This window comes from Rhincodon typus, chromosome 2, assembly GCF_021869965.1.
Source record: "Rhincodon typus isolate 14 chromosome 2, sRhiTyp1.1, whole genome shotgun sequence".
Classification (NCBI taxonomy): domain Eukaryota; kingdom Metazoa; phylum Chordata; class Chondrichthyes; order Orectolobiformes; family Rhincodontidae; genus Rhincodon; species Rhincodon typus.
The window spans coordinates 10998516-11011898 of record NC_063333.1 but is presented as its reverse complement, the minus strand read 5'-3'; the positions used below and the strand labels follow the sequence as shown (position 1 = coordinate 11011898).

General features: G+C 47.2%; 1 protein-coding gene across 1 annotated transcript in view; it reads left to right on the top strand.

Moving 5' to 3' along the window:
- LOC109921859 (sodium channel protein type 4 subunit alpha-like) overlaps window positions 1–13383 on the top strand; it is a 1322739-nt gene that overhangs the window by 209752 nt on the left and 1099604 nt on the right. The window contains 3 exon segments of the mRNA XM_048618339.1: window positions 366–520; window positions 1752–1925; window positions 12646–12768. Of these exon segments, the coding sequence (XP_048474296.1) occupies window positions 366–520; window positions 1752–1925; window positions 12646–12768 (452 nt within the window).

Sequence of the window (13383 nt, the reverse complement as noted above, 5' to 3'; positions counted from 1 at the left end):
ATGGGTTAGAAAACATCCAGAAGTGTGGAATAACATCTCTGCGTGGAAAACAGTAAGAGTTGGTTTCGTGGGGACTCTTGTGTGGCAGGGGTAGTGTCCCTATGTCTGAGCCGGGAGGCACACATTCAAGTCCTACTTGCTCCAGAGGGGTTGACTAACAGGTTGGTTAGGAAGAAAAACAAAGAAAAGTGAGTGACTTCACCATACATTCGGAAACCAGGACTGAATAACTGACGGCCATTGGAAAAAGTAAATTTCTGTCCTCCCTGAGATTGAAGGCGCTATATAAATTTCTAGGCACCGCTCCCGATAAAGTAAGGATGAGTCAATCCTGCGTGGGTCTGATCTGGTCTCTTCTTCCACAGCTTGTGTTCGACGCTTCACCTGCTGTCAGGTGAACATCTCGACAGGGTACGGGAAGGTCTGGTGGAACCTGAGGAAGACCTGCTACAAAATTGTGGAGCACAACTGGTTCGAGACGTTCATCATCTTCATGATCCTGATGAGCAGCGGAGCTCTGGTGAGTTGTGACTCATCTCTTGGCTGATCAGGAGCAGTCAGCAACCCTCTTCCCCCCTCCTCAACATCCCCTCCTCCCACCACAACCCACCCCGAACACCTCTGGAAGGGATTTCTCCCTCTTACATTCCTCCCCCTCCATGGTTCTGGGTGAGCACACTGGGGAAAGAGTGGGATCTCTCCCTGGCCTTCTCAAGCATCTCTCATCTCATTCCAAAAAAGGCATCCAGGAGGGACGACCTCGCGGCAATATCACTGGACTATTAATCCAGAGATCCAGGTAGTGATCTGGGGACCTGGGTTCAAATCCTGCCACAGCAGATGGTGGAATTTGAATTCAATATAAAAACAAATCTGGAATTAAGAGTCCAACACTATGCATGAATTGATTGTCCAAAAACACCATTTGGTTCAATAATGCCCTTTAGGGAGGGAAACTGCCATCCTTACCTGTTCTGGTCTACATGACTCCAGGCCCACAGCAATGTGATTGACTCTTTATTGCCCTAGGGATGGGCAATAAATGCCAGCCTAGCCAGCAATGCCCACATCCTGTGAATGAATCTTAAGAAAGGTTATGTGGACTTGGAGTCAGGACAGTTTAGGACTTTGAAGAAGTGGTTCTGACAGTCAGGTCTTCCTTATAGTCTCAGTAATGTTCAATATATCCTTAACACTGAATAAACTGCTACTTGATGAGCCGAAATGGACTGCAGCAGTTCAAGAAGGCATCCCACCATCGCCTTCTCCAGGGAAACTAGGGATGGCCAATAAAAGCAGCACCCACATCCCATGAATGAATGAATAAAATATGAGATCGTCTGCAAGTTAATCCAGGAGTGTCTTACTTCAGCAGCCCTAGACCAAGCAGAGCCTGTCGGTCCCCTGGTGAGATTCTGGTGACACATGCATTCATTTGCTGAGTTGAAGTGATGCCAGAGGAGTCTGGTGGACAGTAGCAACACCAGGGCAGACTCATCAGGCTGAATGGCCTGTTTCCATGTGGCACAAGCTGCACTGGACCCATAGTTTTCGAGTAACACTCGGGGTCTCAGTGTATGGTGCCCTGCACCAGAACTCAGTGTCAGGTTGAAGGTGACGTCTTACTCCCTGCGCTGATTCTCTGTCCTAATGGCCTCTTCCTCGTTCCCCCATCTCTGCACCCTCCGTGACCCCTTGCCAAGCATCTCAATGCTCACTTTCATTGTCGAATGTGTCTCTATGTCCCACAGACATTTGAAGACATTAACATTGATAAGAAACCAGTGATAAAGATTGTGTTGGAGTACCTGGACAAGGTGTTCACCTACGTCTTTGTCCTGGAAATGCTACTCAAGTGGGTCGCCTATGGATTCAAGAGATATTTCACAAATGCCTGGTGCTGGCTGGATTTCCTTATTGTGGCTGTAAGTATTTGGGGGACTGAATCCCAGTTTACCGTGTAAATGCAAGCTCAAGTGAAAATATTTCCACTGTAGCTCTTTAATTACTGAAATACTGTTCGATTGTTGTATTTATTACAGCTATTTCTGGGTTCTTACAGATGTGTCTTTATTGAATAATTTCTGTTTCATATTGATAGGCTAAACCAGATTATATTTGTCTATAGTTTCCCATTTGTCACAAAAACACTGAACCTAGTGGTTCCCACCATGCACAGAGGTCCTTTCTCTGTTGGATGAATTATGATAACAAGGGAAAAGTGAAATTTGAATCATTTCTAGCCCTAAGCAAGCATTTAGATTGCAAAAGACATTCAGTGCTGGAAAGAGTTAATCTGCACTTGTCTGTGATACACAGCAGACACAAACTGGTTGTTCTTTCTTATGATCACATGACTGCTGTTGTAACACACACTCACTTTGAATACAATGCCCTTTTTTGTGTGTGGATCTGATTGTACATTTGCAAATGAAGTGGTTGAAACTTGCATGGCCTTTCCCTAAACTACCCGAGAGACCGGGCCTGGATCTGTCGCAGACCTCCGGCTAGGAATCTGCTCGAACTCACGGTCAATCTCACCTACAGGAAGAACCGCGCGTTGGACGGTTGGGGGTGGGGGTGGGGGTGGTGTTTGCCAGGGTTGGGGTTCGGAAATGAGGGAGCTAGCAAATCCAGAGCGAAACGCCCTCTGCCAGACCCCCATCCTGTCTCTGCCCACTATTGGTAGAAACTTGGAAGACAGGAGCAGGAGTAGGCCATTTGGCGTTTGAACCTGCTCTGCCATTCAAAACGATCATGACTAATCACTGGGCTCAATCCCCTAATCCTGCCCTCCCCCAATATCCTTTGATTCTGTTAGCCACAGGAGCTACATCTACCTCCTTCTCGAAAACATGTGATGTTTCTGTGGCAGTGAATTTCTCAGGCTCTCCACTCTCTGGTTGAAGATATTTCTCCTCATCTCAGTCCTACAAGTTTACCCTTTATCCTTAACCTATGACCCTACTGGTTCTGGACTCTCCCACCATTTAGAACTTTCTTCCTGCATCGAACCTGTCCATTCCTGTTGGAATTTTACAGATTTCCATGAAGTTCCCACCTTACTCTCCTAAACTCCAGTGAATACAATGCTAACAGAGTCAATCGCTCCTCATATGTCAGGGCTGCCTTTCCAGGAATCAAATTTGGTAAACCTCCACTGCACTCCCTCGATAGCAAGAACGTCCTACCTCAGTAAGGAGATCAAAACTGCATATAATTGTCTGAACTAGTTTCTCTGCAGTGATGGTGTGAGTCCTTCAGCACCAGTCAAAAGCCAGTTCGGTTTAGGAGTGGAATATGCTGTTTGCTAAAAATCTAAAATCGAAACAGAAAATGCTGCTAGAAAGCCAGCAGGCCAAGTTGCATCTGTAGAGAAAAACAGAGGGAACACTCCCAGGCTTTAAAGAGACATATTAGACTTGAAACATTAAGAAAGGGGATGGAAACTATGGTACATTTTTCTGGAATGTGAAAGTAAGCAGGTAATTGGCTTAATGTTTGATTCATGTTTTACAACCTCCGGTGTACAGTCGCTGTCACAAGAAACAGGAGGTTGGTGCAAAGTGTCTCACACACACTCTAAACAACAGGAGGACACCACATTTCAGTCAGAAACTGTCTCCCAGGAGGAAAACCTACGGGATAGCATCAGAGAGAGATAAAGAGATTTCCTTCAGTTTGGTGTCATTAATTTAACTCAGAATATTCAGGTGTTTGTTTTTTATTAACTTGGGAGTGCAACCGTGTGGAATACTGCAGTGAATCCCTTTAGAGATTATATTCCAAGTGTGGTCAGGGGAATAAAAAAACGGCCTGGTAATCTAGTGAAGTTGCTGTGCCATACAAAGAACCATGCAAAACAGACAGGAGGCCATTCTGCTCATCTTATCCCCTTTCCCTCTCTTTGAAGAAAGGGCAATTCCTTACATGGGACCCTGTTCTTGGCCCAGAATCCTGACACTTTCCCTTGCTCTGCCATTGAGGGTGGCTCAACTTTGAGACAGCTTCAAAGTCCCTGAGTGATGTGTCTCCAACGTTTAGGGGCGTGCCTTGAACAGACAGAGAATTTCATGACCTTTCCAACTCAGCACTTAGATTGGGTAGCTGTCTCGAAATTCCATGATCTCAAGCTGACCATATGATGAGTTGGCGCAGAAGAGAGAGAGAGAGATAGGATTATGTCATTCAGTTCAGTGCTAGTGTGGGACTATAATTAACTGTTGATTTTAACACCCTGAGGCGTGAAGTACAAAATACAATGTGCATATGTGTCTGATAATTACAAAGGCCTTTCTTCCATATTAGCACAAGGACAAATAGCAGTGTCCTAAATCTCGTGACACTCTCTGTCAGATAATCGCAGGAGAGTTCTTCCCATCACTTGACTGATGGGTGGGTCTGACATAACCAACGAAGACCCTGAGCAGCAGAGGAACTAGCCCCCAGAGAAGGGGTAACCCACCCTCTTCTCACATTCCCTGCTCAAAGGCAGGTCTGATGCACAGTGTCACAGGGTCCACTGTGGGCAGGGCAAGGAGGCAGCCCCAGAAACCCCCCAGACAGGGCAGGGGTCAAACGCCATGCAGTTGGCACCATCCTAATCCATACCCAGCATCCAGCCGAGGGGCTGTCATCCGCAGCTACGGATAGCAATGACAGAGAGTCTGATTATATTTCCAACATGTTGGCACCCAACCAGCCGGGAATCTTTCCTGCCTGCCATTGGTGTGTGTTGGAAGGACTTCCTTGTTGATATTCAGCCCGATTGACCACGATGCAGGCATGTCTTCATTGACCATCATGTCCTGGAGTGGGACTTGAACCTGGGGCCTCTTACTTGGAGGCAGCGACACTCCCCATTCTGCCATAAGACACCACAACAAGGTAAAAAATACAAAACATTGAATTAGAAACATAGAAAATAGGAGCCGTTCAGCCTTTAGAACTGCTCTGCCATTCAATATGATCAAGGCTGATCATCCAACTCAGTCCCCTGTTCCCACTTTCTCCCTACACCCTTTGATCCTTTTAGCTGAAGGAACTATATCTAACTCCTGCTTGAAAACATTCAATGCTTCAGAGTCAACCAATCTCTGTGGGAGATAATTCCACAGGCTCACCACACTCTGGGTGAAGAAATTTCTCCTCATCTCAGTCCTAAATGGGCTTCCCTCTATCCTTAAACTGTGACCCCTGGTTCTGGGCTCCTTGGTCATGGGGAACATCCTCCCTGCGTTTACCCTGTCTAGTCCTGTTAGAATCTCATAGATTATGTTATCAGATCTGCCCTCATTCTCCCAAACTCCTGTGAATATACTCCTAACCAGTCATATCTCTGAGAAGTGGAACTGACTAGATCAGATGGTGAACACAAATAATTCCTTTGAGTAGACAGTGTCATTGGTAAACAAGGGGATTGTAATCCCACAGAGCTCCTTCGATGAGGCAGAAAGATGCAAAAGCCTAACCATTAAACAGCGGAAATTAAAACCCTCCCACAGCACACCAGTAGATTAGACCTGTTATAAAGTGCAACATGGATTATCCATACTCCACAGACATTCCCATTAATCCCATTCCGATTCTGCCTTAGACCAGAGATATGAAAATAAAGTGTTTAATGGTGAACAGCAACTGCCATCTTCTCAAGGGTCAACTCAGGAATGAGTAAAAAAAAACATAGACCATAAGATCATAAGAAACAGGAGCAATTAAGGCCATTTGGCCCATCAAGTCTGCTCTTTCTCAACCCCATTCTCCTGCCTTCTCCCCAGAACTTCTGATCCCTTTTACTAATCAAAGAAACTATCTCTATCTTAAACACACTCAATGGTTTGGCCTTCACAACCTTCTGCAGCAATGAATCCCACCGAGTCACCACCATCCTCCTCATCTCGGGGTTCTCAAGGCTCATCCCTTCACCCCAAGGCTGTGCCCTCTGGTCCTAGTCACTCTGACAAGTGGAAACATCTCCATGTCCACTCTCTCCAGGCTCTCATTCTTCTGAACAAACCGGTGAACTTTCCAGCCAAGAAGGAGGTATTTCACGTTTTTTAACACTTGCCTACATTTTTCCATCAAGGGGTGGGAGGGTTTCCTGTGCCCAGCAACTTGGGGAAATGGCGCAGGCCGTGGGTCCGAACCCAGGCCTATTTCATCCCACTCTGCCCTGGGATAACTTGGCTCCAGACAACAATGGGAAAGGCCGATGCAGGTTTCAACAGGCAGGGAGTTGGCGGTGGGGTTGGGGGGTGACCCTGTGATTAGCCATACCCTCTGTGAAAATGGTATCCCAGCCGCTGATCATGGCAACGGGGCCTTGTTGGATGTGAGTACATTATAGGTTAAAAGTGGTTCAGAATAGTTAGTGGAGGCGTCGTGAAGGTAAACACAAATGCTTTACATGTCTAACATTGTTACTAACGCATGCACATTCTTACAGAGGCCTGGGGAAGGTTTTGACATGCCTGCACGCGTTGTGGCTCAGTGTTTGACCTTTAACCCTGTTTCGAGTGAGCGACCGGGCAGGTTTTGAACTCTGACCTTGAGTGGCTCAATCAGACCCAGCGTGTTTCAGTGCCCTCCCACCATCACCACCAACCCCCCCAACCCAATACCTCCCGGCTGTGGGATTTTTAAAGAAATCATTTGCTAGCCCACCACCCCTACCTCATTTCGCACCGCCCCCACCCCAGGAGGGGAACTGTTTCGAGCCGGATTGTTTCCTGCTCCCATCAGCATCAGCCATGCTTTCTGAGACCGCTCTGCTCAGGTTATTATCTCTGGTTCCCAGATGACTGCTGTTGCTTGGTTACAGAATCCAACAAACCTGACTAACTGTGACAACAATGGAAAAGCCGGAATTCCCCGAGGAGCTGCTGTTTGGTTGGCAGAGCCTGAGCTGGGTGAACAAGCTGATGCCCACTGCTCCATGTAGCAGCTCGAGAGAGAGAGAGAGAGAGAGAGAGAGAGCACTTGTATACCGCACCTCATGAGGATGTGGCAGTGCATTGTGACTGACGCTCAAACTTAGGAATCTGACGCCCCCACAGACCATAACAGCGTCGAAGGCAACACTTCTATTTTACTTTGGAAGGGTTTTTGCTTAAAATGACATGGTGTCATGGCGATCTTGCCCCTCAACCCATCAAGTCTGTGCCAACCGATCTACACTGATCCCATTTTCCTGCACTAGGCCCAAAACCTTGAATATTATCACATTTCAAGGGCTCATCCAAGTACTTTTTAAAGGTTGTGAGGTTTCCCACCTCAACTACCCTCCCGGATAGTGCATTTCAGACCCATACCACCCTCTGGGTGCAAAACATTTTGCTCAAATCCCCTTCAAACCTCTCACTTTAAGATGGTTCCCCCTTGTTATTAACCCCTCGATTAAGGGAAACAGCTGCTCTCTATTCACCCTGTCCATGCCCCTCATAATCTTACACAGGGCCCCTCCCAACCTCCTCTGCTCCAAAGAAAACAACCCAAGCTTATCCAGCCTCCCAAGAAAGCTGAGGGCTCCACCTCAGGCAACATCGTCAATAAATTGAAGGTGTCGATTTGTTCTGCATCTCAGCGTTGACCAGCGTGGTGAGTCTTGGACTTTCCGCTGGTGTAAATACAGCAGCAAGTGAGAGGGAGACTAACCTCTCACCTCAGACAAGGCTTTGTCACACTGAAAGCAGACATGGTGAGGTGTCAGACAGGCTGCTCATCCTGAAGTCACAGCTCCTGGTATTTCACCCAGCGTGAAAGTTGTGGCTTCGAATCCCGCTCCAGGGAATGGACTACAGATTCTTGGCCGGTGCTGAAGAAGAACCACGCTGCCTGAGATGCCCCCAATTCCCACCCCTGCCCCCTTCCTTTGAATAAGTCATTAAAACGAAAGCCTATCCTCCCCTTTCTCAGCTGGACATCTCATCTTTCTTGAAAGTTGAACAAGAACAGAAGAATTGCCCCACTTGTTAAGGGCCATTGGGTTCTGTGCTGAGTTTAGATGGCTATCATCTAAGATTGGGCGTAATCCACCAATTTCTAGCCTAAGCCCAGAGCCACATCAAAGGCTTGCTCACTGTGATAAGGATGTATCAGGAGTTAACCCACTCAGTGGGCCCCTTCATGACCATGAGCCTTTGCGCTGGGGGCATTGCATGCTGGGATGATTGATCACACCCCACCCCCAACACAGCATATTTGTTGACCTTTAGAGAAGACAAGGGTGAGAGCAAGTGGTGCTGGCTGGTGCTGGAGGGAACAAGGGGCAGAGGGAAGTCATGTTCCTCAGGCTGCAATGTCAGGATGAGGCCTAACGACAAATACTACCCAGCAGAATCCTGCACTGTTTTAACAATCTATCAATGTGTTTCCGACATCCTGTTGGAGCGGCTCTTTATGAGTCAGACACAAGTGATGCACTTCCACAGAAGTCTTGGCCTGGCACTAACAATCCGTTATAGGTGTTTTTTTTTAACTTGTTACTTCGTCAAAAAAGCACCATTAGTTTCTACTTTAGCGATTAATCCAGAGTCTCTGATATCTATTGAATGTGGCCTTTATTGTATCTCCACCTAACCGTGTGAAACGACTGTACGTAGATAACCACTCAATTCCATTCCATTCAATCTGCACAGATTTCTGTTCTTTGCCTTTTGACAAAGACTCTTGGTTACGACCAGTTTGTTGCCATGAAATCTCTCAGGACCCTGAGGGCACTGAGGCCGCTTCGAGCCTTGTCCAGATTTGAAGGCATGAGGGTAAGGGCAACTGTATACGTAGCTCTATGACCATCTTAATAACATTGCCTGTGTAAGTACTAACAATTGATGGGAGGTACAGAAACTTTTACGTCTGCATTAACTGGGTCTTTCTTTCCTTTGTACAGTTTTTGAGCGGGTGTTTCCTCTCAGAAATATTGCTTCAAACCTGCCTAAAGCCAAGCCGAGTCTGAGCTTCAGTCTGATACATGTTGTACTGTAAATATAAAAGACCTGGAAGATCTTTCATAAGCCTGCACTAAATTAGACCTGACATTACCACGCAATGTGGGCAGGTCTGTTGTTTGCACTTTCCAACAATCTCAAGAGGCTGCAGAAGAGCGTTAGTATCCATTCCGCGGATTTACGGCTTGCAGTATGTTGACACAGCTCGGTTTGATTTAGATCTCGGATTGCCTGAAGGATTTTCAAGATAAATCCACTTGTCCCTGATTGCAATGAGCTTCTATGATGACATTTCACTCCCACCTCTTCCTGAACCATCTTAGCCACAACAGACTAGATTTTACATTGTTGCCCACCTAAAGGTTTGAAGATGGGAGCAGTGCTGATAAAATACAGCGGGGGTGTTTGGGAGATTTCTGATTGTCAGCCTGTCCCGTCTCCAACCTAGAATGATAGACTTTTACAGTACCAAAGGAGGCCATTTGATCCATCATATCGTGCTGACCCCTGACAGAACTACCCAACTAGTTCCATCCTCCAGCCTTAACTCCATAGCCCTCTAAATTCATCACTTTCAAATATATAACCAGATGCTATAGAAACCATCTTCTTCACTCTCTCAGGCAGTGTATTCCAAATCCTAACAATTCTCTGAGTAAAGAAGTTTCTCCTCATCTGACTCCTAGCCCTCTGATGGCCAATCTTGAAATTGTGACCCCGAGTTGGAGATTTTGCCGGGAGTGGGGGGAGGGGAGTCGGTTGGACATCCTGCCCGTTGCTAAAGTGGTTATTTATGAGCATCTCATTAAGCACATAGGAACAGGGGTAGGCCATTCAGCCCCTCCAAGCCTGTTCTGCCATTCAATGAGAACCACGGCTGATCTGTGTCCTTAACTCCATATACCTGTCTTTGGCCCATATCCCTTGATAACTTTACTTAACAACCATTTATCTACATCAGACTTAAAGCTGACAACCGGTATTGTTCCCAAAGTGGGGACGGACCATGCTGTAAGGGCAGCCCAACATGGGCTAGTGTTGGAGGAATAGGACACCTCATTCAGGAGCCTTCAGGGCCCACAGAACCATTCATGCCCACACCAACCCTACCCCTACCCCCCACCCTACCACCAACCAGGTAATTGTCCCACACCCTTAATCTTCCCCTCTACCTCTTGAATTTTACCCCCACTCGTGACTCCTGACACTGGACATACCTCGGCAGTTTGAGGAGCCGGTGACCCTCCAGGCTGGGGCTAGGGAGGTGACACATCTCCCGAACTTCTCAAAGCGACTTTGCCGAAGGCCATGATTCCAGCAACGCCTGCCTGACCTTAGAGCAGTCAGTGCCGCTCCCTCAGTTAACTCGGGCAGCTTCAGTCCCATCACAACATTTCAGACGAGGCTGGGCACCATGGCACCTCATAAAGTCCAGCCCAAGGCATGTGGAAGTGCCCGTCACTCCTGCCCTGTTCGGCTGTTGAACTATTTCCATTCACTGGAATGGCTGAGGGGTTGGGAGGCAGTAAGGAGCAATCCATGCTCACCTACGAAGAGACTATTTAGTTGCTGTTGACTTACTAACCACCTGATACTGAGAACAGCACAGTCCCTGAGCCAGGGCTATTGTCTGACTCACCCATTTTACAAAGGCAGTCCCACATCAAAGAGGGGTGAGACCACAGAACAGCTGGAACCATTAATGGCAAGTTATTTCAAGAAAACCCAGATTCTCAGACATTTCGCTGCCATGTCCCTACTTTAATGTTTCACACTTGAACCAAGAATGAAAATTGGGGTGAGTGGGTTGGCTGAGGGGCTAGTGGTCTGGGGGCAGGGATACAGGCACAAAAGAAATCTAAGGCCCTAATCACCCTGCATCTCTGTCGATCTCAGGGTTCCTCCGATTCGTTCAGATCGGTAGGCTAAAATAATATTGTGAATGTTTAAGGGGAGTTTGCAGCCAATCGCAGGGACTGTTAGATCTGAGTCTCCACTGCACAGGTGCCTCAGAGTTCACAACCTTAAGTGGTCGTCCCTTGGCATCACCAGAACGGTGAATGGGGGCTGGGGGGAAGGGGTGGGCTCCCAAATGCTTGGGTTTCCAACAACCCTCCCCCCCTCCACTAACCTACAGCTTAATCTAGAACATCACCACTGCTGATTCTCCAATTCTTCACAAGATCTGAGATGGAGGCAGTTTGGTCCATTACGTCAGCTCTTAGCTAGGGCTGTCCATGAGACGTAGGAGCAGAAGTAGGCCATTCAGCCCATCGAGTCTGTTCCACCATTCAACAAGGTCATGGCTGATCTGATAATCCTTAGCTCCACTTTTCTTTCTGCTATGCCCCACACCACACCTCTTTCTACACAGCCTTGGAAATGGAATCCTTTCCCAATGGATACCAGCCCTGTTTTTTTTATTCATTCATGAGATGTGGGCATCACCGTCCAGCATTTATTGCCCATTCCCAATTGCCCAGAGGGGCAGTTATGAGCCACCTGGGTCTGGAGTCACACATACCTGGTAAGGATGGCAGTTTCCTTCCCTAAAGGACATTAGTGAACCAATTGACATCATTAGACTCTTAAAATCCCTTTTTTATTAAAGTTAAATTCAAATGGCATACCAGGGGAGGCAATGGCCTAGCAGCATTATCGCTGGACTGTTAATCCAGAGACCCAGATAATGCTCTGGGCACCTGGGTTCGAATGTCGCCACGGCAGATGGTGGAATTTGAATTCAATAAATATCTGGAATTAGGAATCTAATGATGGCCGTCAATCCATTGTTGATTGTCAGAAAAAACCATCTGGCTCACTGGTGTCCTTTGGGGAAGGAAACTGCCATCCTTACCTGGTCTGGCCTACATGTGACTCCAGACCCACAGCAATGTGATTGACTCTTAACTGCCCTCTGGGCAATTAGGGATGGACAATAAATGCTGCCTAGCCAGCGACGCCTTCATCCCGTGAATGAATAAAGGATTTGAACCTGAGGCATTAGGACATTACCCTGAATTAAGGCACTTCCACATCAAAGAGAGGGGACACCACGGATCAGGTGGGAATATTAATGGCAGGTTACTTCGATAAAACCCAGAATAAAGCTTCTCAGATATTTCATTGCTGTGTCCCTACTTTAATGTTTCCCCACCTATACTGACAATAATACCACAAAGCCATCATCTCCCATTGAAGGCTGCCTACTGAATTTGTCTCCAATGCCCTTTCAGTCAGCGCAGTCCAGATTGTAAATACGTTTTTAAAAAAGCCTCATCTTCCCCCCCCTGCTTCTTTTACCAATTGTCGTAAATCCATGCCCTGTGCCCTTTATGAGTTGAACCTCACTGTCGATGGAAATATTTTCTTCCTGTTAGAGAGGGTCTGCTAAATTGCTCCTGCTCAGAGGGAACAACATGTAGAAGCTATATCTCAGACTCTGCTGGTGTCTACGCTAAAACAACGCTTTCTTTCTGTGGGCAGCCAACACAACTGACCAGCAATTGTAAAGAAAAAACTTGATGCTTTTCTTCCAGCAGGTACCAATCTACATTGCTTTACAGGTGAACCATCCCAAGAGAAAGACACTGCTGTTCAGGCACCTCACCCCATCCTCCCCACTGCTGGGGGTCCTAGCAGAGTGATAGGATGTTTGATAATGGAATGGATTCTCGTCTTTTCTTGTGTTTCTATGTAGGTCTCTGTAGTCAGCCTAACGGCTAATGCCCTGGGATACGCTGAACTAGCTCCCATAAAATCTCTTCGGACACTCAGAGCTTTGAGACCATTAAGAGCCTTGTCACGATTTGAAGGGATGAGGGTAAGACGGAGAGAAAGAAGGCCTGTTCCCATGTGATTAAAGCATGGCGGGTAAAAACCGTACCCCTACGCATCATTCCCCATCCGACAAAATGGATACAATTGCATGTCAAGTAGTGTAACCCATCGCAGGTCGGGTTTTAGAATTAGGGTTAGGTTTATTGTCACGTGTACTTCAGTCACAAAAGAACAGGAGTACAGTGAAAAGTGCACAATGTCGCAAACACACGACGCCATCTTAGGTGCAAAGTACTCTAGGTACAAATTTTAGAAACAAAAAATAGAAGAAATAAAGTGAAAATGTTACACTACATTACGTGTATATATGGTATAAGTTAGGAAAATAAGACATAAAGCTAATAAGACCGAGATTACAGTCTTTCAATAAGGGCTTCCACATGGTTTTACTGGGCTCCATTGGTTCCCAACCACTCCACTCCGGGCCCCTGTCCCCGCTCCGGTCCGGGCCCCTGTCCCTACTCCACCCTGGCCCCCTGTCCCCACTCCACTCCGGGCCCCTGTCCCCACTCCGCTCCGGGCCCCTGTCCCCACTCCACTCCGGGCCCCTTTCCCCACTCCGCTCCGGGCCCCTGTCCCCACTCCACTCCGGGCCCCT